Consider the following 23,804-nt stretch of genomic DNA (forward strand, 5'->3'; position numbering starts at 1 on the left):
ACTGTGACAAGGTAAACCACAACCAAACACTACTGAAATATTCCAACTCTTGAATTTCAACGAAAGAAATTCAAAACGAACTTTGAAAAATCAAGAAGAAAAACCACACGGAATCAGGCAACTGAGTCTCTCAAACCCCTTAAAGCTCTTTTAAAAGATACAAAAACTACTGATTTAACACAAAAAATTCGTTTTTAATGACCACCAAGTAAAGAAAACCACATGGAATCCGGCAACTGAGTCTCTCAATCCCCGTAAAGCTCTTTTAAAAGATACAAAAACTACTTATTTAACACAAAAATTTCGTTTTTAATGACAATCAAGTAAAGAAAAACCACAAGGAATTAGGAAACTGAGTCTCTCAAACCCTGTAAAGCTCTTTTAAAAGATACAAAAACTACTGATTTAACACAAAAATTTAGTTTTTAATGACCACCAAGTAAAGTCAAACCACACGTAATAAGGCAGCTGAGTCTCACAAACTCTGTAAAGTTCTTTTAAAAGATACAACAAATGACCACCAAGAACAGAAAATCCACACGGAAACCGGCAACTGTGTCTCTCACACCCCGTAATGCTCTTTTAAAAGATACAAAAACTACTTATTTAACACAAAAATTTCGTTTTTAATGACCACCAGGTAAAGAAAAACCACACGGAATCCGGCAACTGAGTCTCTCAATCCCAGTAAAGCTCTTTTAAAAGAAACAAAAACTACTTATTTAACACAAAAATTTCGTTTTTAATGACCATCAAGTAAAGAAAAACCACACGGAATCCGGCAACTGAGTCTCTCAATCCCTGTAAAGCTTTTTAAAAGATACAAAAACTACTTATTTAACACAAAAATTTCGTTTTTAATGACCACCAAGTAAAGGAAAAACCACACGGAATTAGGCAACTGAGTCTCTCAAACTCTGTAAAGCTCTTTTAAAAGATACAAAAACTACTTATTTAACACAAAAATTTCGTTTAAATGACCATCAAGTAAAGGAAAATCACACGGAATTAGGCAACTGAGTCTCTCAATCCCCGTAAAGCACTTTTAAAAGATACAAAAACTACTTATTTAACACAAAAATTTCATTTTTAATGACTACCAAGTAAAGGAAAACCACACGGAATTAGGCAACTGAGTCTCTCAAACCCTGTAAAGCTCTTTAAAAGATACAACAAATGACCACCAAGTAAAGAAAACCACTCAGAATCAGGCAACTGAGTCTCTCAAACCCCGTAAAGCTCTTTTAAAAGATACAAAACTACTGATTTAACACAAAAATTTCGTTTTTAATGACCACCAAGTAAAGAAAAACCACACGGAATCCGGCAACTGAGTCTCTCAATCCCTGTAAAGCTCTTTTAAAAGATACAAAAACTACTTATTTAACACAAAAATTTCGTTTTTAATGACCATCAAGTAAAGAAAAACCACACGGAATCCGGCAACTGTGTCTCTCAAACCCCGTAAAGCTCTTTTAAAAGATACAAAAACTACTTATTTAACACAAAATTTGTATTTAATGACCATCAATTAAAGAAAAACCACACAGAATCCGGTAACTGAGTCTCTCAATCCCCGTAAAGCTCTTTTAAAAGATACAAAAACTACTTATTTAACACAAAAATTTCGTTTTTAATGACCATCAAGTAAAGAAAAACCACATGGAATTAGGCAACTGAGTCTCTCAATCCCAGTAAAGCTCTTTTAAAAGATACAAAAAAATACAAATTTAACACAAAAATTTTGTTTTTATTGACCACCAATTAAAGAAAAACCACACGGAATCCGGCAACTGAGTCTCTCAATCCCCGTAAAGCTCTTTTAAAAGATACAAAAACTACTTATTTAACACAAAAATTTCGTTTTTAATGACCACCAAGTAAAGAAAAAACCACCTGGAATCCGGCAACTGAGTCTCTCAATCCCCGTAAAGCTCTTTTAAAAGATACAAAAACTACTTATTTAACACAAAAATTTCGTTTTTAATTACCACCAAGTAAAGAAAAAACCACCTGGAATCCGGCAACTGAGTCTCTCAATCCCAGTAAAGCTCTTTTAAAAGATACAAAAACTACTTATTTAACAAAAAAATTTCTTTTTTAATGACCACAAAGTAAAGAAAAACCAAAAATCCCGAAGACTAAAAGATGTTGTGTATTAAATAAAAAAAAACCACGGGTGGGACACTTAACCTAAGGTTACTTAACCTAAGGTTACTTAAGTTACACTTAGGTAGCTTAACCTAACCTAATCTAACCTGACCTTGGTGGTGAGGGTCCTACCCGTGTCAGGCTTTCGGTCCCGGGGCCCTGGGGTTGGGGGGAGGGTCACCTTGAAATGTTAGGTCACCTACCCTTGGTGGTGGGGGTCCCACCCGTGGTAGGCGTTCCGTCCACGGGGCCCCCCGGGGGGTGGGGGGGGGCCACCTAGAAATGTTAGGTAACCTAGCCGTGGTGGTGGGGGTCCCACCCGTGGTTTTTTTTATCTAAACCACTACAGCTTTTAGTCTTCGTGATTTTTTTATTAACCAGGAGTTTTGTAACAGCATGCGAGTAAGCTATTAATTTGCTTTTAGAGTTTCGGTTACTATTGAGCCGTGTCGCTCCTTACTTACAGTTCGAATCAAAGGTAAATCTAGACCAGAATAAACCTACTAATCAACTTACAGATGAATGACCACGGATTTAACCTAAAAAAAAAACTTGTATATCATGAAATAGAAATTCAGTTAATTGTGTCAGAAAAACTTGAACCAAAACAGATTATACCCAACCTGTTTGGTAAGGGGGCGTCCTAGAATCCAGAAGAGATCAAGAAATTTCCGTATTGCATATCCAAGAGTTGACTTCACGAAAGAAATTGTTACTTACTGAGAATTTTTCAATAATTTCTTGAATTAAATTTCTACATCATTTAGCTAAGTGAAAATTGTTTGTGATGAAGAGAAAAAAAGTTACTTACTTGCGATTTTTTCATAATTTCTTGAATGAAGTATCTGTACTGTATATCCAAGAGGTGTAATCAATAAAGAGTTTGTTACTTACTTACAAATATTTTCATAATTTCTTGAATGAAATTTCCGTATTGTGTATCCAATAGATGAGTTCAAGAAATAAATTGTTACTAACTGAGAATTTTTTCATAATTTCTTGAATCAAATTTCTACATCGTGTATCTAAGTCATGAAATTCTTGAATGAAATTTCCGTATTGTGTGTCCATGAGTTGACTTCAAGAAAGAAATTGTTACTTACTGAGAATTTTTTCCTAATTTCTTGAATTAAATTTCTACATCATTTAGCTAAGTGAAAATTGTTTTTGATAAAGAGAAAAAAAAGTTACTTACTTACAGTTTTTTCATAATTTCTTGAATGAAGTATCTGTACTTTATATCCAGGAGGTGAAAACAAAAAGAGTTTGTTACTTACTTACAAATATTTTCATAATTTCTTGAATGAAATTTCCGTATTGTGTATCCAAGAGTTGAGCTCTTGCATTTCAGCGAAATAAATTCAAATTTAACTTTGAAAAATCAAGAAAATGTAACTGTGACAAGGTAAACCACTACCAAACACTACTGAAATATTCCAACTCTTGGATTTCAACGAAAGAAATTCAAAATGAACTTTGAAAAATCAAGAAAATATAACTGTGACACGGAAATATTCCAACTCTTGCGTTTCCGCGAAAGAAATTCAAAATGAACTTTGAAAAATCAAGAAAATGTAACTGTGACAAGGTAAACCACAACCAAACACTACTGAAATATTCCAACTCTTGCATTTCAACGAAAGAAATTCAAAATGAACTTTGAAAAATCAAGAAAATGTAACTGTGACAAGGTAAACCACAACCAAACACTACTGAAATATTCCAACTCTTGCATTTCAATGAAAGAAATTCAAAATGAACTTTGAAAAATCAAGAAAATGTAACTTTGACAATGAAAACCACAACCAAACACTAATGAAATATTCAAACTCTTGCATTTCAATGAACAAAATTCAAATTGAACTTTGAAAAATCACAAAAATGTAACTGTGACATGGTAAACCACAACCAAACATTACTGAAATATTCCAACTCTTGCATTTCAACGAAAGAAATTCAAATGAACTTTGAAAAATCAAGAAAATGTAACTGTAACAAGGTAAACCACAACAAAACACTACTGAAATATTCCAACTCTTGCATTTCAACGAAAGAAATTCAAAATGAACTTTGAAAAATCAAGAAAATGTAACTGTGACAAGGTAAACCACAACCAAACACTACTTAAATATTCCAACTCATGCATTTCAACGAAAGAAATTCAAAATGAACTTTGAAAAATCAAGAAAATGTAACTGTGACAAGATAACCACAACCAAACACTACTGAAATATTCCAACTCTTGCATTTCAACGAAAGAAATTCAAAATGAACTTTGAAAAATCAAGAAAATGTAAGTGTGACAAGTTAAACCACAACCAAACACTACTGAAATAATCCAACTCTTGCATTTCAACGAAAGAAATTCAAAATGAACTTTTAAAAATCAAGAAAATGTAAATGTGACAAGGTAAACCACAAAAAAAAACTACTGAAATATTCCAACTCTTGAATTTAAACGAAAGAAATTCAAAACGAACTTTGAAAAATCAAGAAGAAAAACCACACGGAATCAGGCAACTGAGTCTCTCAAACCCCTTAAAGCTCTTTTAAAAGATACAAAAACTACTGATTTAACACAAAAAATTCGTTTTTAATGACCACCAAGTAAAGAAAAACCACATGGAATCCGGAAACTGAGTCTCTCAATCCCCGTAAAGCTCTTTTAAAAGATACAAAAACTACTTATTTAACACAAAAATTTCGTTTTTAATGACCAACAAGTAAAGTAAAACCACACGGAATTAGGCAACTGAGTCTCTCAAACCCAGTAAAGCTCTTTTAAAAGATACAAAAACTACTGATTTAACACAAAAATTTCGTTTTTAATGACCACCAAGTAAAGGAAAACCACACGGAATTAGGCAACTGAGTCTCTCAAACTCTGTAAAGCTCTTTTAAAAGATACAACAAACTACTGACCTAACACAAAAATTTCGTTTTAAATGACGACCAATAAAAGAAAAACAACACGGAATCAGGCAAATGATTCTCTCAATCCCAGTAAAGCTCTTTTAAAAGATACAAAAAATAATTATTTAACACAAAAATTTCGTTTTTAATGACCACCAAGTAAAGAAAAACCACACTGGAATCCGGCAACTGAGTCTCTCAATCCCCGTAAAGCTCTTTTAAAAGATACAAAAACTACTTATTAAACAAAAAAATTTCTTTTTTAATGACTACCAAGTAAAGTAAAACCACACGGAATTAGGCGACTGAGTCTCTCAAACCCCGTCAAGCTCTTTTAAAAGATACAAAAACTACTGATTTAACAAAAAAATTTCTTTTTTAATAACCACCAAGTAAAGGAAAACCACACGTAATTAGGCAACTGAGTCTCTCAATCCCCGTAACGTTCTTTTAAAAGATACAAAAACTCCTGATTGAACACATAAATTTCGTTTTTAATGACCACAAAGTAAAGGAAAACCACACGGAATAAGGCAACTGAGTCTCTCAAACCCTGTAAAGCTCTTTTAAAATATACAAAAAATACTTATTTAACACATAATTTTGTTTTTTATTGTCCATCAAGTAAAGAAAAACCACATGTAATCTGGCAACTGAGTCTCTCAATCCCCTTAAAGCTGTTTTAAAAGATACAAAAACTATTTATTTAACACAAAAATTTCGTTTTTAATGAACACCAAGTAAAGGAAAACCACACGGAATCAGGCAACTGAGTCTCTCAAACCCTGTAAAGCTCTTTTAAAAGATACAAAAACTAATTATTTAACACAAAAATTTTGTTTTTAATGACCACCAAGTAAAGAAAAACCACACGGAATCCGGCAACTGAGTCTCTCAATCCCCGTAAAGCTCTTTTAAAAGATACAAAAACTGCTTATTTAACACAAAAATTTCGTTTTTAATGACCACCAAGTAAAGAAAAACCACCCGGAATCCGGCAACTGAGTCTCTCAATCCCCGTAAAGCTCTTTTAAAAGATACAAAAACTACTTATTTAACACAAAAATTTCGTTTTTAATGACCACCAAGTAAAGGAAAAACACACGGAATTAGGCAACTGAGTCTCTCAAACCCAGTAAAGATCTATTAAAAGATACAAAAACTACTAATTTAACACAAAAATTTATTTTTTAATGACCGTCAAGTAAAGAAAAAACACACGGACTTAGGCAACTGAGTCTCTCAATCCCTGTAAAGCTCTTTTAAAAGATACAAAAAATACTTATTTAACACAAAAATTTCGTTTTTAATGACCATCAAGTAAAGAAAAATCACACGGAATCCGGCAACTGAGTCTCTCAATTCCCGTAAAGCTCTTTTAAAAGATACAAAAACTACTGATTTAACACAAAAAATTCGTTTTTAATGACCACCAAGTAAAGGAAAACCACACGGAATTAGGCAACTGAGTCTCTCAAACCCTGTAAAGCTCTTTTAAAAGATACAAAACTACTTATTTAACACAAAAATTTCTTTTTTAATGACCATCAAGTAAAGAAACACCACTCGGAATAAGGCAACTGAGTCTCTCAAACCCCTTAAAGCTCTTTTAAAAGATACAAAAACTACTGATTTAACACAAAAATTTCGTTTTTAATGACCACCAAGTAAAGGAAATCCACACGGAATTAGGCAACTGAGTCTCTCAAACCCTGTAAAGCTCTTTTAAAAGATACAAAAACTACTTATCTAACACAAAAATTTCGTTTTTAATGACCACCAAGTAAAGAAAAACCACACGGAATCCGGCAACTGAGTCTCTCAATCCCCGTAAAGCTCTTTTAAAAGATACAAAAACTACTGATATAACAAAAAAATTTAGTTTTAAATGACCACCAAGTAAAGAAAAACCACCAGGAATCAGGCAACTGAGTCTCTCAATCCCCGTAAAGCTCTTTTAAAAGATACAAAAACTACTTATTTAACACAAAAATTTCGTTTTTAATGACCACCAAGTAAAGAAAAAACCACCTGGAATCCAGCAACTGAGTCTCTCAATCCCCGTAAAGCTCTTTTAAAAGATACAAAAACTACTTATTTAACACAAAAATTTCGTTTTTAATTACCACCAATTCAAGAAAAACCACATGGAATCCGGCAACTGTGTCTCTCAATCCCCGTAAAGCTCTTTTAAAAGATACAAAAACTACTTATTTAACACAAAAATTTTGTTTTTAATGACCACCAATTAAAGAAAAAACACACGGAATCCGGCAACTGAGTCTCTCAAACCCCGTAAAGCTCTTTTAAAAGATACAAAAACTACTTATTTAACACAAAAATTTCGTTTTTAATTACCACCAAGTACAGAAAAACCACATGGAATGCGGCAACTGTGTCTCTCAATCCCCTTAAAGCTATTTTAAAAGATACAAAAACTACTTATTTAACACAAAAATTTTGTTTTTAATGACCACCAATTAAAGAAAAACCACACGGAATCCGGCAACTGACTCTCTCAATCCCCGTAAAGCTCTTTTAAAAGATACAAAAACTGCTTATTTAACACAAAAATTTCGTTTTTAATGACCATCAAGTAAAGAAAAATCACACGGAATTAGGCAACTGAGTCTCTCAACCCCCGTAAAGCTCTTTTAAAAGATACAAAAACTACTGATTTAACACAAAAATTTCTTTTTTAATGACCATCAAGTAAAGAAAACCACACGTAATTAGTCAACAGATTCTATAAAAAACCTTAATTAAATTTGAAAATAAAAAAATAAAAATATATAAAAAAAAAAAGTTCTTTTATATTGAAAACAAATTGAAGAAAAACCACCTTGAATAAGGCAACTGAGTCTATCAAACCCATTTAAGCTCTTTTAAAAGATACAAAAAATACTTAATTAACAATAAAATTTCGTTTTTAATGATCATCAAGTAAAGAAAAATCACACGAAATTAGGCAACTGAGTCTCTCAATCCCCTTAAAGCTCTTTTAAAAGATACAAAAACTACTGATTTAACACAAAAATTTCGTTTTTAATGACCACTAAGTAAAGAAAAACCACACAGAATTAGGCAACTGAGTCTCTCAAACCCTTTAAAGCTCTTTTAAAAGATACAACAAATGACCACCAAGAAAAGAAAAACCACGCGGAATCAGGAAACTGAGTCTCTCAAACCCCTTAAAGCTCTTTTAAAAGATACAAAAACTACTGATTTAACACAAAAATTTAGTTTTTAATGACCACCAAGTAAAGGAAAACCACACGGAATTAGTCAACTGAGTCTCTCAAACCCTATAAAGCTCTTTTAAAAGATCCAAAAACTACTTATTTAACACAAAAATTTCGTATTTAATGACCACCAATTGAAGAAAAATCACAAAGAATCAGGTGACAGAGTCTCAAAAGCCCAGTAAAGCAGTGTTAAAATATACAAAACTACATATTTAACACAAAAATTTCATTTTTATTGACCCCCAAGAAAAGAAAAACCACCTGGCCTTAGGCAACAGAGTCTCTCCATCCCCGTACACCTCTTTTAAAAGATACAAAAACTACTTATTTAACACAAAAGTTTCGTTTTTAATGACCACCAAGTAAAGAAAAACCACACGGAATCCGGCTACTGAGTCTCTCAATCCCCGTAAAGCTCTTTTAAAAGATACAAAAACTACTTATTTAACACAAAAATTTCTTTTTTAATGACCATTAAGTAAATGAAAATCACACGGAATCCGGCAACTGAGTCTCTCAATACCCGTAAAGCTCTTTTAAAAGATACAAAAACTACTTATTTAACACAAAAATTTCGTTTTTAATGACCATCAAGTAAGGAAAAATCACACGGAATTAGGCAACTGAGTCTCTCAATCCCAGTAAAGCTCTTTTAAAAGATACAAACACTATTGAATTAACACACAAATTTAGTTTTTAATGACCACCAAAAAAAGAAAAACCACCCGGAATAAGGCAACTGAGTCTCTCAGACCCCGTAAAGCTCTTTTAAAAGATAAAAAAACTACTGATTTAAGAAAAAAATTTATTTTTTAATTACCACAAAGTACATAAAAATCACACGGAATCCGGCACCTGAGTCTCTCAATCCCCGTAAAGCTCTTATAAAAGAAAAAAAAACTACTAATTTAACACAAAATTTTATATTTTTATGACCAACAAGTAAACAAAAACCACACGGAATTGGGCAACTGACTCTCTCAATCCCCGTAAAGCTCTTTTAAAAGATACAAAAACTACTTATTTAACACAAAAATTTCGTTTTTAATGACTACCATGAAAAGAAAAACCACACGGAATCCAGCAACTGAGTCTCTCAATCCTCGTAAAGCTCTTTTAAAACTGGGACAAGCTAAACCACGACAAAGCACTACTCTTGTGGAACTCAATCCCAATTTAACTCAACCCCCGTGCAACTGACCCCCCTTGTAGCTGAACCCCTGTATAATCGAAACCCCCGTGTAACTGTATCCCCTTTAACTGAACTCGCATGCAACTCAACCCTCCATGCAACCCATCTCCCTCAAAACACTTTTCAGTCATTTCTCGTTAAATTGACAATACGCTCCAAAACATCACTTGTGTATTATACAGTACATAATCATGGCATCTCCTCCAATTCACAAATCCCATTACCCCTTTTTTTTTGCAAAGGTTAATCAAACATCTCCGATTGTAAAAGCATTAAAAAATTTTCCACTCACTATTTACCCCTTTTTTGTAAATGCTAAACAAGAAAAAAAAACTGTCTGCTTTTCAAAAACTTGTCCATTAAAACTCGAAACAAGACGCGCTGGTTATATAATACAGGTTTAATTAATTGCGTAAATCTCTTTGAAAGGGTGTAATGCCCCTGTAGAATTGCTAGAGCTTCAAGCAAATTCCATATGAAATTTCAAATTGCTATAGCTTCAAGCAAATTCCATATGATATTTCAAATTGCTATAGCTTCTATAGAATCCAGACGACATTGCGAGGGGATACTCACTCTCTTTGCAAAGGTGTATAGCTTCTATAGAATTCATTATTAGCATTCTGCTAACGGTGACGGCTTACTTAGGCTTAGCTCCCTTCCCGCCATTGCTGCTGTAATTAGGCTTCTTCGTTTCTGGAAAATGGGTGAATATGGTGGCAATTTTTGGTTGATCTGGTGCTAGTAGGAGTAGCTGGTACCGTTTTATTTGATGTGGTTATTCATTTCGGTTTATGTTCGTATTTAGTTTCATTTAGTAATCAATAGTAAGGTCTGCTCGTTTTAAGCTTTTTTTGACGTTATTTTTGCTTGTTTTAGATTTCAGTATGGCACTTAAACTTCTTTTTAAGGAAAATATTTTTTTATAAGTTAACTTCTCTTTGGTTTTAATTGAAATGCTTTTATTCTTGGTTGTATTAGGATCATCTCTACAGTTTATTTTGATTTTTTGAAGAAATGTGGGATTAAGAATTAAAATATTGGATTGTAATTTAATTTTGAAAACAATTTTACTATCCAGTTATAATTTTCGTTATCTGTAGTCTCATGTAACAAAATTTTAATAGTAAATGTCCTGTACGGAATATTTGTACTTTCAAGACCTGCTTATGCTTTTTGTGCTTATGAATCTTTTGTGCTTTTATCACATTTTTCTTTCGATACTTCTTGGTCCTCTTGGTCCGACCTGTCCTCGTTAAGGTCCTGGTTAAGGACCTTAAAGCCTTCGTTAAGGTCCTCTCGTTAAGGTCCTCATTAAGTTGTCCTCGTTAAGGTCCTCTTGGTCCAACCCGTTGACCCTGAAAGCTTAACACCAATCAGAGGAAAATAATGTTTGGCACTATTTGGGGTTTTATTATCGACTCAACCCGTTTGTTACTTTCAAGTCAAAAGACAGCTAGAATGTGATGTAGAACGTTTTGCTACCTAAAAATGAAAGCTGGTTTTTATTTCCCAAGAGTTCAAAGCTTTCACGTCTATGAATGATGTTAGACGCAAACAAGACGTTCGCGGCTTGTTCAGTACCAAGTGCTATTGGAGGAACAAAGCACGCAAAGCGAAGTCATACATTTATATTGTGACACACGAAATCAAGTCCACAAGGTCAAATATCAACTTCACATTTGCAACTGTCTAATAAACTATAGTTGCTGTTGAGTAAAATCTCTGAGCAAAACTCAGTATGGTGACAAGAACACTAATCAAATCCAGACAAAAATTGGTATAATATCCTGTAGATCTTATGCCAACAAGGTATTATGCCAAGGCTTGTCTGGATGTTTGTAGTGTTTTTGTCATCGCGATTAGTTTTTTTAGAGTTTGCACTAAATAACAAAAATATTTTATCAGCTACGATTAAAATAAAGTTTAGATTTGTTTCCGTGGTGTATCATTTTTAATCTCTTTTCTTATCTATATGATTTTCTTGTATATATTTTCAGAGTTATATCTAATTTTTCAAGCATTGATAAATACTTCTGGGCGTGAAATCAAAATATTTGAGCTTTTATTAGCAGGCCATGTATATTTTTTTCTGCCTTAACTAAAAAATTTTTCCAGTAATATATATTTTCCTTTTTTTTCTCTGTTTTCATTCTTCATTTTTATTTCATACTTTAATATTCTCTTTTAAATGTAAATGGAAAGGCTGTGAGGTCTATAATGTCGTTTACATAAAATTACTGAAAAAAATGCACTTTGACCTGAAACCTAGTTTTGAATCAACCAAGAGAATTGGGACGAAACAATTGGTTACAGCCAAAACTGTCGCCAATAAATAAATTAAGCCTGAAACGACCCACATCCCCCTTGCCATCTCTCAGGGAAATATTGACTTTAACCTGTTTCTTGGCTAAAAACCTTGAGAAGTGCCTACTTTACTAGTAGTGTGGCCATCCACACTACTAGTAGTGTGGTAGTGTGGATGGTAGTGTGGATAAAGCTCCTCTTTACTGTGAAGTCAGTAGATCCATTAATTGTGATCATTAATCTGGGAAATCGATTTTCCTCGAAATATGACATAATTATCAGATAAATTGTAAGTTCTAAACTGTAATGGCTGAGGCATCCACACTACACAGTAGTGTGGCCACTAGTAGTTGTGTGGGCCATCCACACAACACTATTTGCAGAGGTGAGCCCCAACACAAAACACTTGAAAGCATTTTACAGGATCCATTAAAACTGATTTTTAGTGCATTGGAGCCGGTTTAAGCTCAGTATGATGATTCCCGTCTCCCCCGGAAGAAATGTAAACCTGGCACTGATGACTTGAACTTTACTTTCTAGGGCCCAACATCTGGTGTGCAATGGCCTACACACAAGCTACCCATTGGTTTGGGGTTTATGGTCAAGATTTTATTTGTACTGACACCAGTTACAGCAACTGTAGCCTTATTTTCCGTCCTAACAGGTGTTATGACAAGTGCCTGGCTTTACAGCGAAGAAAAGTTTCCGAATCCAAAGTAAGAGCTCTTGTTTTAGAAATTTTTTTATTCCCAAAAGGCGATCGTTTGGCAAGAAAGAAAGTCAAGCTTAAAACATATACAACAAGCTTTTTGCCCAATTTGAAAGGGCAAAAAATTTGCCCAGAGAAATTTTTCCCAAAAAAGGGCATATATGCCATCATTTAAACGTTTCATTGAAATGCAAAGTGAGAAAGATTCTTCTGCTGATTCTTTAACCACATATTTCATTTGCAAACAAAAAGGCTACAGTTATGAAAAAATGTCTCAGTACCCGTTGCTTATTAAATTTAAATAGCCTAATATAATTTAAGCAGTTTTTAACTACACATATTTTACGTAATGTTCAGCGAAATAAGGCCACGTGATTAAAAAACACCACTGCAATTGCTTCACCATTTCAGTTACAACTACAACTAAAATGTTTGTAATTTGAATCTTTAAACAAAATTTATTCCAGGTACATGCGTAATTAACTATGCTACACAATGAAAACTATGTACTACAAAATATGTCCTCTAATTTTGGCCACTGCTATGTCTCCTACAATAACTGTCCACACACTATAAACTATATGAATGGTAAGCTTAATAAACTGATTATGATAATAGCTCCCTTTTGCTGCAAAGCTGAGGGGAATTTTGGTTCCTGGTGGCAAGCTTAACATAATGACAAATTATATTTGAATATACAATTACAAGTATCCTTCAAACTCTACTGAACCCTAAAGGCAAAAGGATGTATGTCTAGCAACATGTTTTTAATAACAAAGTATTAATATTAATGAAAATCACATTTAGTTGAGTTTCAGAACGTCATCCCTCAAGATTCCTGAAAGAGAGGGGCGTTCAACTAAGTGGTATATACAGTGGGGTCGCTATATGATACAATAAGTCCGTTAAGATTCACTTGATTATGTTTACTGAGACTCAGAACTATATCCATGACTCTGGTCCAGGATAGGGAGAATAATTTTTTAGTGGAGTGGGTTTAAGGAGCAAGGGGTCCAACTACAGATAATGTGTATTTTTGTTTTTCTTCAGAATAGCTTTCAAATATGTTGCCAAAGTTTATATCTTGGATTTGCAACTAAGGGGAATTTAATTAGTTTAATTGACTAAAATATATTTTGCAATCATGAGAATCTTATCCAACCTAAACTATTTCAAAAAGATTGGTGCTGAAACACTACTGGATTAACAAAAAAAGTACTACTACTACTAACAACTCATTGCAGCACCAGTTTCCTGTAGATTTATATAAATCATGACAAGATTCCCTGATGCAGTATAATTACTACTAGAACCACTAATTGCAGCACGGTACCACTTGAGGCTTAAACAACTGAACATGCTCCTCCTCTATCTCAAACTATTTAGGGTACTGTTTTACAAAGCGGTAAGCGCGCAAAAAGTGGACTTAACGCTAATGAAATAAAACAAAATAGGTGAAAATATAATACTTCATAAACAACTTTGGGCTAATTGCATATTAGGGGGGGGGTAAAGAATAGCATATATTAAATACGTAACCTAACCTTATCAACCCAACTTAGGTACCTTTTAGTCCCCCTAAACTCCAAAAAACTAAAGTTAAGTATAGTTCCCGGAGTGAGAAACCCTTTTAATGCCTATCTTTATATAGCGTCTCGTATAAGGACCGGGTTCTATCCTACCTGAATTTCAGTACAATTGTCGCCCGCTTACGGCTTTGTAAAGCAATACCCTATTTAGATATTCACTCTTTATCTTCTCCCGTGAAATTCTGATATCCTATAAATCCTTCGTTATATCCTCTTTCCCCTCTATTCGATGCCAACCTGCCTTTCGTTTGACCCAAGATGGATGGCCAAAAAAACGTGAAAAGTAAAGCGTCATAATCCTGTAGGGCGTCTGGAGATAAAACTAAATAGTTCATATTGAAAGCGGAACAACTGAGACGCACAAGCGTTAGTCTTTATTCACACATACTCTATGCATTATTATCATATCTGGCTAACATCCATATATTACAAGAGTAAAACTTCAAATTTGAAAATTATCCCTGGACATAACCACACTACCATAAATCATGTTTTGCCACGAAGGATTTAGTTTAACAGTGCAGGTGATGACAGTAGATCGATCATATAGCCCAATGTTGCTGAACGTTGGCTGAACGATGCATGGATTTCAACTTGCTGATTAGTGTTTCTAACGGGTTCCCCTTGAGGTCTTAGACCATTTTTGAGGGATCCAGGGTCCACAGAACGACCATTAGGTTTACCAGATAAAGTTTTGACGAAGTTTAAAAATGTTATGCTAAACTTATTTGTACTAAGGGTCCAGATAAAGGGTCAAGTTATTGCTTGTGGGAAAAATTAAAATTTCGGATTCAGTTTGCTTATACTTACCTCCAATAACGCCCTTTACTTTAATTTAATAAAAATAAAAGTCCAAAAAAAAATAAATAATTGTAACCGTAAGATAATTTATTGGAAATTTTGTGCCCCTAAAATTTCTGTACACGGGGCAAACTCACCATCTGTCCCCCCTAAAACCACATCTGTATATTTCTCATAATTATATACAAATATATATCCTAATATAATAAAATATATAATAATTTTAAACATAATAAATACATATTTCCGATAAGGGTCAACAGAAAATTTGAATTGTATTTAGGTTTCTTGCTGCTGTTTGAACGTTGGTTTATGAAGGATTGAAGTATGCATTTTACGTTACTTATAGTTAAAGAATTCAAACAGATTGCCACAGATATATTTTGTCGTTGCTTTTTTGCCATTGATTTTTTGGTTATCTCCAAAAGTATCATTACAAAAAGCCTCATTGTTTTTCTTCTTCTTCTTCTGTCATTGGATACTTGTGTAGCGTCATTGCTCTTCCTGACATTGCAAAAAGCGTCATCCTTTTTTTTTGTCATCGAATAAATTGCTATTATTTTTATCTGTCGTTACCACGAGTTCTATCCCTTTTTTCCCCTCTTATCCGACAAAGCTTTATTGTTTCTAGGCATCATTACAAAAGGTGCCATCACTTTTAAGTGGAATCGTCTTATTTGTTGACTGCAAATAACTGATTTATAATTGTTGCACTGCAAATCTATATATATATATATATATATATATATATATATATATATATATATATATATATATATATATATATATATATATATATATATATATATATATATATATATATATATATATATATATATATATATATATATATATATATATATATATATAAGCAATTTTTAAATACTTCTAAATTTAAAATAAGGATCGTTGAATTTGGTGAACCATCTGTTGGGAAGAATTTTCCGTGGGGTATTCTCCGTGGAGAGAGAGTTTTCCCCAGAAAGGAATTTTTTCGTGAGGGAATTTTTTGGAAGGAACATTCTGAGAGGGAGGTTTTCTCTGTATTTCCTTTGTTTTTAGATCGCGGAAAAAGGCGATGGTTAAGCTACTGGTTATTAATACAATTCACGCTACTTTGCGCAAGAAAGGATCGCACCCAAAAAGTTGTACCCAGGGAAATTGCGCCCATAGAAGATTAAACATTCATGCAATTGAATTTTATAAAAATTCTGAGACAGAAGATTACACCATGGGAAAGCTGATCATAATACGCTGAACAATTACACATAGGGACTAGGGGAGGTCAGGGTTGACCTGGACGAGATTTTTTTGACAAAATATCTTCTAAGCCCTTAGTTTTTCTCTTGTTCTGACTTCACCATAAAATGTGCATTTGTTAAAACTACCTCTGAAATGATTTTCAAAAACGGGAAAAGTTTGTTTACTTTGTTTTCATGTTTTTTAGTTATCCAAAGCAACCCCTACTCACGGGGTGGGAAATGACGGTTCTAATATTGATTTGAACACCATGCCAAAATATTAGATTTACAGGTCTTTTTTTGAGGTATGTATAAAGTTGTAAAAAGTTAAAATCAGGACTTCAGGTATATGAAATGACAATAAAAGTATTAAAATAACGCTCAATTCAGTGTGGTCTATCCGATTTAGGATTGTAGTAAAAAAATGATCCCAGGTTGGCTGTTTCTGTGCCTCCCAAGTTTAGAGGATGAGGAACTTTCTAAACCATGTAGTGGGCACTAATGTCTCTCTTATCTGTAATCTTTTGAAATAAGAATGTCTTTCCCTTCTTTCTCATGGCAGCCTTGTTTGATATTTTATATTGGAGCAACGCAAAAAATTTCTGCTCAACACGCGTAAAGCACAAACTTCACAGGAATAAAATCGTTCGCCGCAATTGAATTGCGATCGACGGCCTGAATATCTTCTATGTCACCGCTTTGAAGTAATCCATCACTCGAAACGTCACTGAGATAAAGATATTCACTATCACTGCTTTCAACAATTTTGGGTGCCTACCAAGCTTTTTTTCATGGTCTTCTTTACTTTTTTCTATTAAGTAAAAAAAAAACAAGTTTTTTTAACTGAAAGTAAGGAGCAACATTAAAACTTAAAACGAACAGAAATTATTCCATATATGAAAGGGGTTGTCCCCTCCTCAACACATCGCTCTTTGCGCTAAAGTTTTTTATTGTTTTAAAAACTAGCGTTGTGAGAAAGAGTCCAACTTTATCGTAAAGAGCGAGGTGTTGCGGAGGGGACAGCCCCTTTCATGTACTGAATAATTTCTGTTCGTTTTAAGTTTTAATGTTGCTCCTTACTTTCAGTTAAAAAACTGTTTTTTTTTTAATTTACTTTTTCAACGTTTTTGAATTAATGCAGGCTTTGATTTTGGCTCACCGTACATGAATAATTAACAAAATTTGCATATTAATTTTAGTTTTATTTGGTTAAAGGGCTTTCTCGAAAGTTGTTTAATTTTATTTACGAACGTATTTATTAGTAATAAATATAAGTAACTTACGAATTAACTTACGTAACGAACTTCTATGCTCATAGATTTTTAATACGTATATGAGCGGGTTCACCCTCTAGTCAATACTTTGCTCTTTACGCTAAAGTTCGGATTTTGTTCCAATTCTTTAAAAATTACCCCTTAATCACAAAGGCCGTTAATTAGGATAAATAGCTCTTATGAAAGTACTACAAAATCTTCGGCTTAAAGAGCGAGGTATTGACTAAGGGGCGGACCCAATCATATACGTAATATTTTCTGTTCGTTTTAAGTTTTAATGTTGCTCCCTACTTTCAGTTGAATTTTTTTTTAAATTTAATTTCTACGGTTTATTTAAATAATGCTGGGAAATCCAGCGCCCCTTCATAGCAATGCCCCTTCCCCCATGAAAACTTCCTCCGTAGAAAGATCCTCCCAAATAACCCCCGACCCCCTCCCCCTACCAGAAAAATCCTCCCTGAAAACGTCTGTATACTTCCCAATAACCAATACTGTATGTAAACATTGGGTAAAGTTCATAACTTTCAGCCCTCCCCCCGGGGATTTTGAGGATTAAGTCATCCTAAAAGACCTATCTATTATATTTTCAACCATGCATAACAAAATGGTTATCTCAAAATTTTGATGGAGTGACTTTGAGAAAAAAATGAGCATGGGAGGGGGCCTAGTTGCCCTCCATTTTTTGGTTGCTTAAAAAGGGCACTAGAACTTTTAATTTCCGTTAGAATGAGCCCTCATGCGAAATTCCAGGACTGGGTCGATACGATCACCCCTGAAAGAAAAAAAAAAAAAATTAAACACGCATCCGTGATCTTTTCAAGATAGGAACTTGAAACCTCTACAATAAAATTCTCTGATACGCTAAATCTGATGGTGTGATTTTCATTAAGGTTTTATAGCTTTTAGGGGGTGTTTCCTCCTTTTTTGAAAATCAGGCAAATTTTCTCAGGCGCGTAACTTTTGATGGGTAACACTAAACTTGATGAAACTTATATATTTGAAGTCAACATAAAAATATGATTCTTTTTATGTATCTATTTGTATCAAAATTCCGTTTTTTAGAGTTTCGGTTACTATTGAGCCGGGTCGCTCCTTACTTACAGTTCGTTACTACGAACTGTTTGACTCGCTTGCTCTATTTCGTCTTTTGCATGTGGGTTGGTAATTATTTAGGTGTGTCCCCAATTGTGGGCTTGTCCCCCAAAACAGTAGGCTAATAGTGGAAACAGAGGGTAAATAATGAACATGTTCAGGAAGTGACTCTAGGTGTTCTTTCAGTCTGAGGGGCCTCGGCAGATGCCGAGGATCTTCAGTTTCAGGCACCATAACTACTAGTCTGTCTGTTACTTCAGAAAGCAAAAATACTTGATACAAGAAAATATCGCTTTAGAATGGGGAAATTCATGTTGAGTGAAAAGTAAACACAACGTTTCGCCATTCTAAATTTTTCCAGAAAACAGTGTGAACTGAGCTCTGCCACTTCATAGGTTGAAATTTGCTTTTGGAATTGTGGTTATCCAGATATGGAAGAACGTGCATGTTTCGTCTGGTTTCATCTGGTTTCTTTTGTTTCGCAAAATGATTGACAGACTTAAGGAAGGAGCTACCGTTGACCAATCTGGTTTGGTCAGCTAGACCTAGCGCCCAAGGTGACCCACCACTTAGAATGCTAGTTTCGTAGTAGACTAGCCGAAAAATATACGCTCGAGGCATAGTGGCACGAGGCACAACGCAAAAGTAGTCTATTGCCACGATTTAACCTCGCTCGGTGGAGGTAGTGCATGAAACGTTTATCCCCGTTAGAGATAAAATTCAAGATTGAGACAGGAGACAGGAGCCCCCGTTTCATCAAAATTCCATATTCTGTCAGGTCATTCCATCAGAAGTGGATTGTATTTCGTTTTTACTGAGAAAAAAAACAACTTATTATTAAGGATTCATCTGTGTGTTTCTACCCTAATCACGAACGAACCTTTTAGAGACAGGGTTGGTCCAGACAGACATAAAAAAGTCTGAACTAGCCCGTAATTGGTATGTTCGGTTCACCCCCATGAATCCTTTTCCGACATTAAGGTAATTTGAAAAATCATTTCAATAGATGACACTCAATCATTTGCTCTAAAACCTTCCTGTTTGAGCTACATTTTTCCTGAAAAATCCTACTGCAAATTCACCAGTTTGGATTACTCTATTAAGTTCCCAGCAATGACCTTTGAAAAAAAATTACGTTAAAAAACACTTTTTCCAAAATAGCGAACAAACAATTGCGCATATCTGGATTCAAACTACCGTGATAATAGAGTAATAGATAGTGCACCAATCTTGATTTTTCAAGAATTATTGCTAAACCACTAGAGGTTCATACTTGACTATCCAGATCAGCTCCGTGTCCAGGTTAGCACCAGCTTCCCTACATAAAAAATAATAATTTGGCTAGATGTTGGCACAAGAAAACAAGATTTGATTAGATTTGAAAAGATAAGATTTGGCATAAAAAAATATATGACTTTTTGTACAATGAAAAAAAAAGGTCAAAAGTTATTCGGTGACAGATCAAAACAATAGCTCTATGTACATGGACAGAAAATAGCAGTGGCACTTTTTGCAATGAAAGCATAAACAGTGACATTATGACATTTGACATAAAGTGATACTTTTATGCTGATAAACGATTACGACACAAATAGCGATGGCAAAATGATCTTGTGGAAAATTCTAAAAAAAACTTGGCTAAGGATTTTCATTGGGATAAAAAAAAATGACGATATAGATACCTAATCTAAAGCAAAGGCACAATAAAAGAAGACGTTGTTAAATTGTTGCAACAGTGTCGTAAGGAAGGGAGTCAGTCAATTTGATTAATGTGAAAACTAAATTTGATTTCTATTTGGATTTATCTATAATTATCATTATTTGTTGGGCAGATTCACAAAACAGAGTCGAAGCTCCAGCCACAAAGCCCCAAATGTAAAAGGGATGACACTATTTGTAATAATTTCTAGATTGTAGCTATTGAAAATGATGTCTATAAAATTTATTGAATTTACTGTCGAAATTCATTATCTTTACGTTCCGTTTTTCCACATTTTGATTCTCCATAAAGTGGCACATCTAATGGTTCATCAGGAAATACGAAGAAAAAAGGAGTATTATAAAGCATACACATATAAACAGAGACTTAAAACTGAATTCCCCTTGGTTTAACGTTGTTACTTCCTTACTATTGTTTTTCTTTTAATATCAGACGAAAAATTTATCCATCCTTAAAGACCATTTACAAAGGCTGAAAAAATCAAAATAAATTTGGACCAGAGACTGACAGGTGAGCAAAGACCCCAGCAAAACAGCTTCAGCAGGTTGTAAGATCATAGAAATTATGTTTGCCTGCACTTAAAGACTCACCAATGCAACTGAGACGTCGGCCACTTTCCGCTACTTAGTGTGTTTCTTAGTGGTGAGACTCACCACTCACCAATGCAACTGAGACGTCAGCCACTTTCGGCTACCAAGTGTGTTTCTTAGAGTGTGTTTCTTAGTGGTGAGATTCACCACTTACCAATGCAACTGAGACGTCGGCCACTTTCCGCTACCTAGTGTTCTTTTTAGAGTACCACACCGTTATACCACACAGGGCACAGTCATTGAAACCATTTGCTCTAAGAAAATTATACAAAGCTGCTATTGAATCCACCATTTTATATGCAATACCCGTATTTCTGTCAGCGCTGAATAAAAAGAAATTGTAAAAAAAATTAGTATTGGTCCAAAGAATTTCTATGGTTTTGATTTCCAAAGGTTTTTTATTCGCTAAAACTGAGACAATAATTTAAATGCAATTCGGGTAACCTTACGTAAAAACTTATATATGAACTGGTATGAGTTATTTTGCCGAGCTGTTAAGCCCTGGACCCTTCAGTTTTTTACTGATCATACTGACCTTCTTCAAGTCCCCAAAATTTTTCCTAATTATAAACTGACAAAAACTTTAACTGGTTACTGTAAATTACATTCATTTTTATGCAGAAATAATAAAAGTAATTGTTCCAATTCTGATTGTGGTGACGAGGCAACTTTATATCATTATATTTTTGAGTGTAGATTTTTTGAAAATGAAAGAACTGAAATGCAATTTAAATTACGAAGGTTTTCTTACACTAATAATTTTAATATTATTGTTATTTGGTTCATTAAAGAGGCTCAGTATGCTGTTTTGGAATACTTGAACCGAACAAAGTGAGTAGATATTATATATTTTTTTTTCTTCCTTTTCCCCTTCATTTACGTACTATTAAGTGCTAATGAATGTTATCAACTTATTGTTTTCCCTTTTTTCCTTGTTTCTCTGTGGTGTTTAGTATTTGCTTGTGGTTTTCAGTTTTTGATATTTTATGCTGTATTTTGTAGACTAGATAGTGAAATACTATCTACGGGTTTAATCACTGAATATAATCATTCATTCATACTATGTCTTTGTCTATACTACGTCTCTGTATCTAAGAAAGGTTGGAAACATAAGCAGGAAACGTTTTTTTCTGAATAATAGTTAAAAGTTTTTCCCCAAAGGTTCCTCAAAAATTCCTACTGTAATAATTTGTGATGTGTCACTAGCGGCTCATTAACATGCACTATTGTATCATGTCCAATATATTATCCATAGTCCTATATTATTTACATACACTAAAACTATTAGATTGTATTGTTGTGGGAGGGGATGAATCAGACTCAGAGCCTGGAATTATAGTTTTAATTTTTTTTATCTTCTTAGGATTATTGATTTATCACCTCAGACTTTTTATTGCTCAAAATCTCGATTTAATTTTTTCCTTTTATTTTATATCGGCGAATGTGGTCAATTAGTTTTGTTATTTTTGATTGGTCAAGTCCTTATGAGGTATATGCGTAAATGCGTTATTGAATAGCAGCCTGCTATGATAAGACCAAAGACGCCGCGCCGCCAAAAAAGACGCCGCCAAAAAAAAGCGTTTAATATCTTCTATAAGCGTTTTATATCTTTTGTTTATATCCACTAGCTAACCCTCTGTTGGCAGCCCTGATTCTGATTTTTCTTTGTTTTCTCATCTCTTGTTCTCCAACATGTAATTGAAGTAATTGCTGAAATGGAAACTGACTTTTCATGTGTTGACTTCCATTTCACCCGAGAAATTTTGAAAATAGGTTATAATTAGTTGGAAGTTCTTGAGGCAGCCCTGCATATCCATTGCTATTCTGAAAATCTGAGGATTTTCGGAAATTGCTTCAGAAAATCTGACAAGATAACAAGGTTCATGATTCTAATCGCGAATGCGTTTGAGTTGGATCTCTTCCCACTAAGTTTGGGGAAGTTCAATGCTTATTCTGGTTCAAAATTTTAAAACAGACACTGTTGCCATGACGCGAAGTTTCTAAAACAGAAACTTTGCTTGCTGCTTCATATTTTTGTTGAAGATAAGTCAATGGATTATGTATGCTTTGATGTCAGGAAAATTTGCCATAAGTTTTAGTTGTAGATGTTTTTGTTCCCTGCACAAATTAATTTTGATGATTCCGTTTAAAGGTTCAATAAAGGTATTTCAAGTTTTATTTTAAGATGAATGTAAAAGGGGAAAATAGACAAAAGAGGAGAATAAAGTGAAATTCGAATAAAGCGAAATAATGCGAATACTCAAAGCATATGAGAACATGAAAATCGCAAATTATTTGTTTTTGCTGTTTTTAAAATTTCAAAATTTGGCCCTCCTCCTCCTAGATTTTTTAAATTAATTTTTCAATATTTTCATTAAAATATTCCCTTTTTGGTATTTTCATTGAAAAAAACAACAAAATCATTTTCCCCTCCTATACATTTTGAAGAATAAATTTGTCTCTCCACACATTTAAGCGAATTGAAGCCACTACGAAAACAATATTTGTTCTCTGATTTTTACAAAATATCCATTTTTCACCAATATCATTCTTTAGATACAAAATGCTCTTCCAGAAAGCAGACGGTTGGTCAACCGCATCTTGACCGTGACTAATCCGACTCAACCAAAACTCTTCTAGCTGACGGCGAATGCTTTTTCTCTTGCGTTCTTCAACTGTTTGTTACCTTTTCAGAAGCGTAGAAAAGCGCACTAGATTGCGAATGATACTCACCTCTTTAGATACGAGCGCAATCCAGGGGTCCAAAATCTTCAATTGCGACAAAGTTGGGCCTAACGACAGTTATGGTGTCTCTTACACCTGGGGCAAAATTTTGATTAACGAAACCTCCCCCCCCCCTCTGACTTCTAAAAACTTTCAGGCCTAATTAATAAAAATTTTTGTTAACTAACAAAATTTTTCATTTTTTAAATCTGAAATTTCTTACTTTACCCTCTGCAAAATTGTCAATTATCTCGTC

General features: G+C 33.8%; 1 protein-coding gene across 1 annotated transcript in view; it reads left to right on the top strand.

Annotated features, from left to right (window-relative positions):
- LOC148956130 (membrane-bound acylglycerophosphatidylinositol O-acyltransferase mboat7-like) overlaps window positions 1-23,804 on the top strand; it is a 265,838-nt gene that overhangs the window by 98,521 nt on the left and 143,513 nt on the right. Inside the window, exon 2 of the mRNA XM_089089363.1 lies at window positions 12,349-12,524. Coding sequence (XP_088945489.1) covers window positions 12,406-12,524 — 119 coding nt within the window. The 5' untranslated portion in view covers window positions 12,349-12,405. The remainder of the gene's footprint in view (window positions 1-12,348; window positions 12,525-23,804) is intronic.

This window comes from Artemia sp. Qi Xiang Cuo, chromosome 1 (genome assembly GCF_049724085.1).
Source record: "Artemia sp. Qi Xiang Cuo chromosome 1, ASM4972408v1, whole genome shotgun sequence".
NCBI classification, from domain to species: domain Eukaryota; kingdom Metazoa; phylum Arthropoda; class Branchiopoda; order Anostraca; family Artemiidae; genus Artemia; species Artemia sp. Qi Xiang Cuo.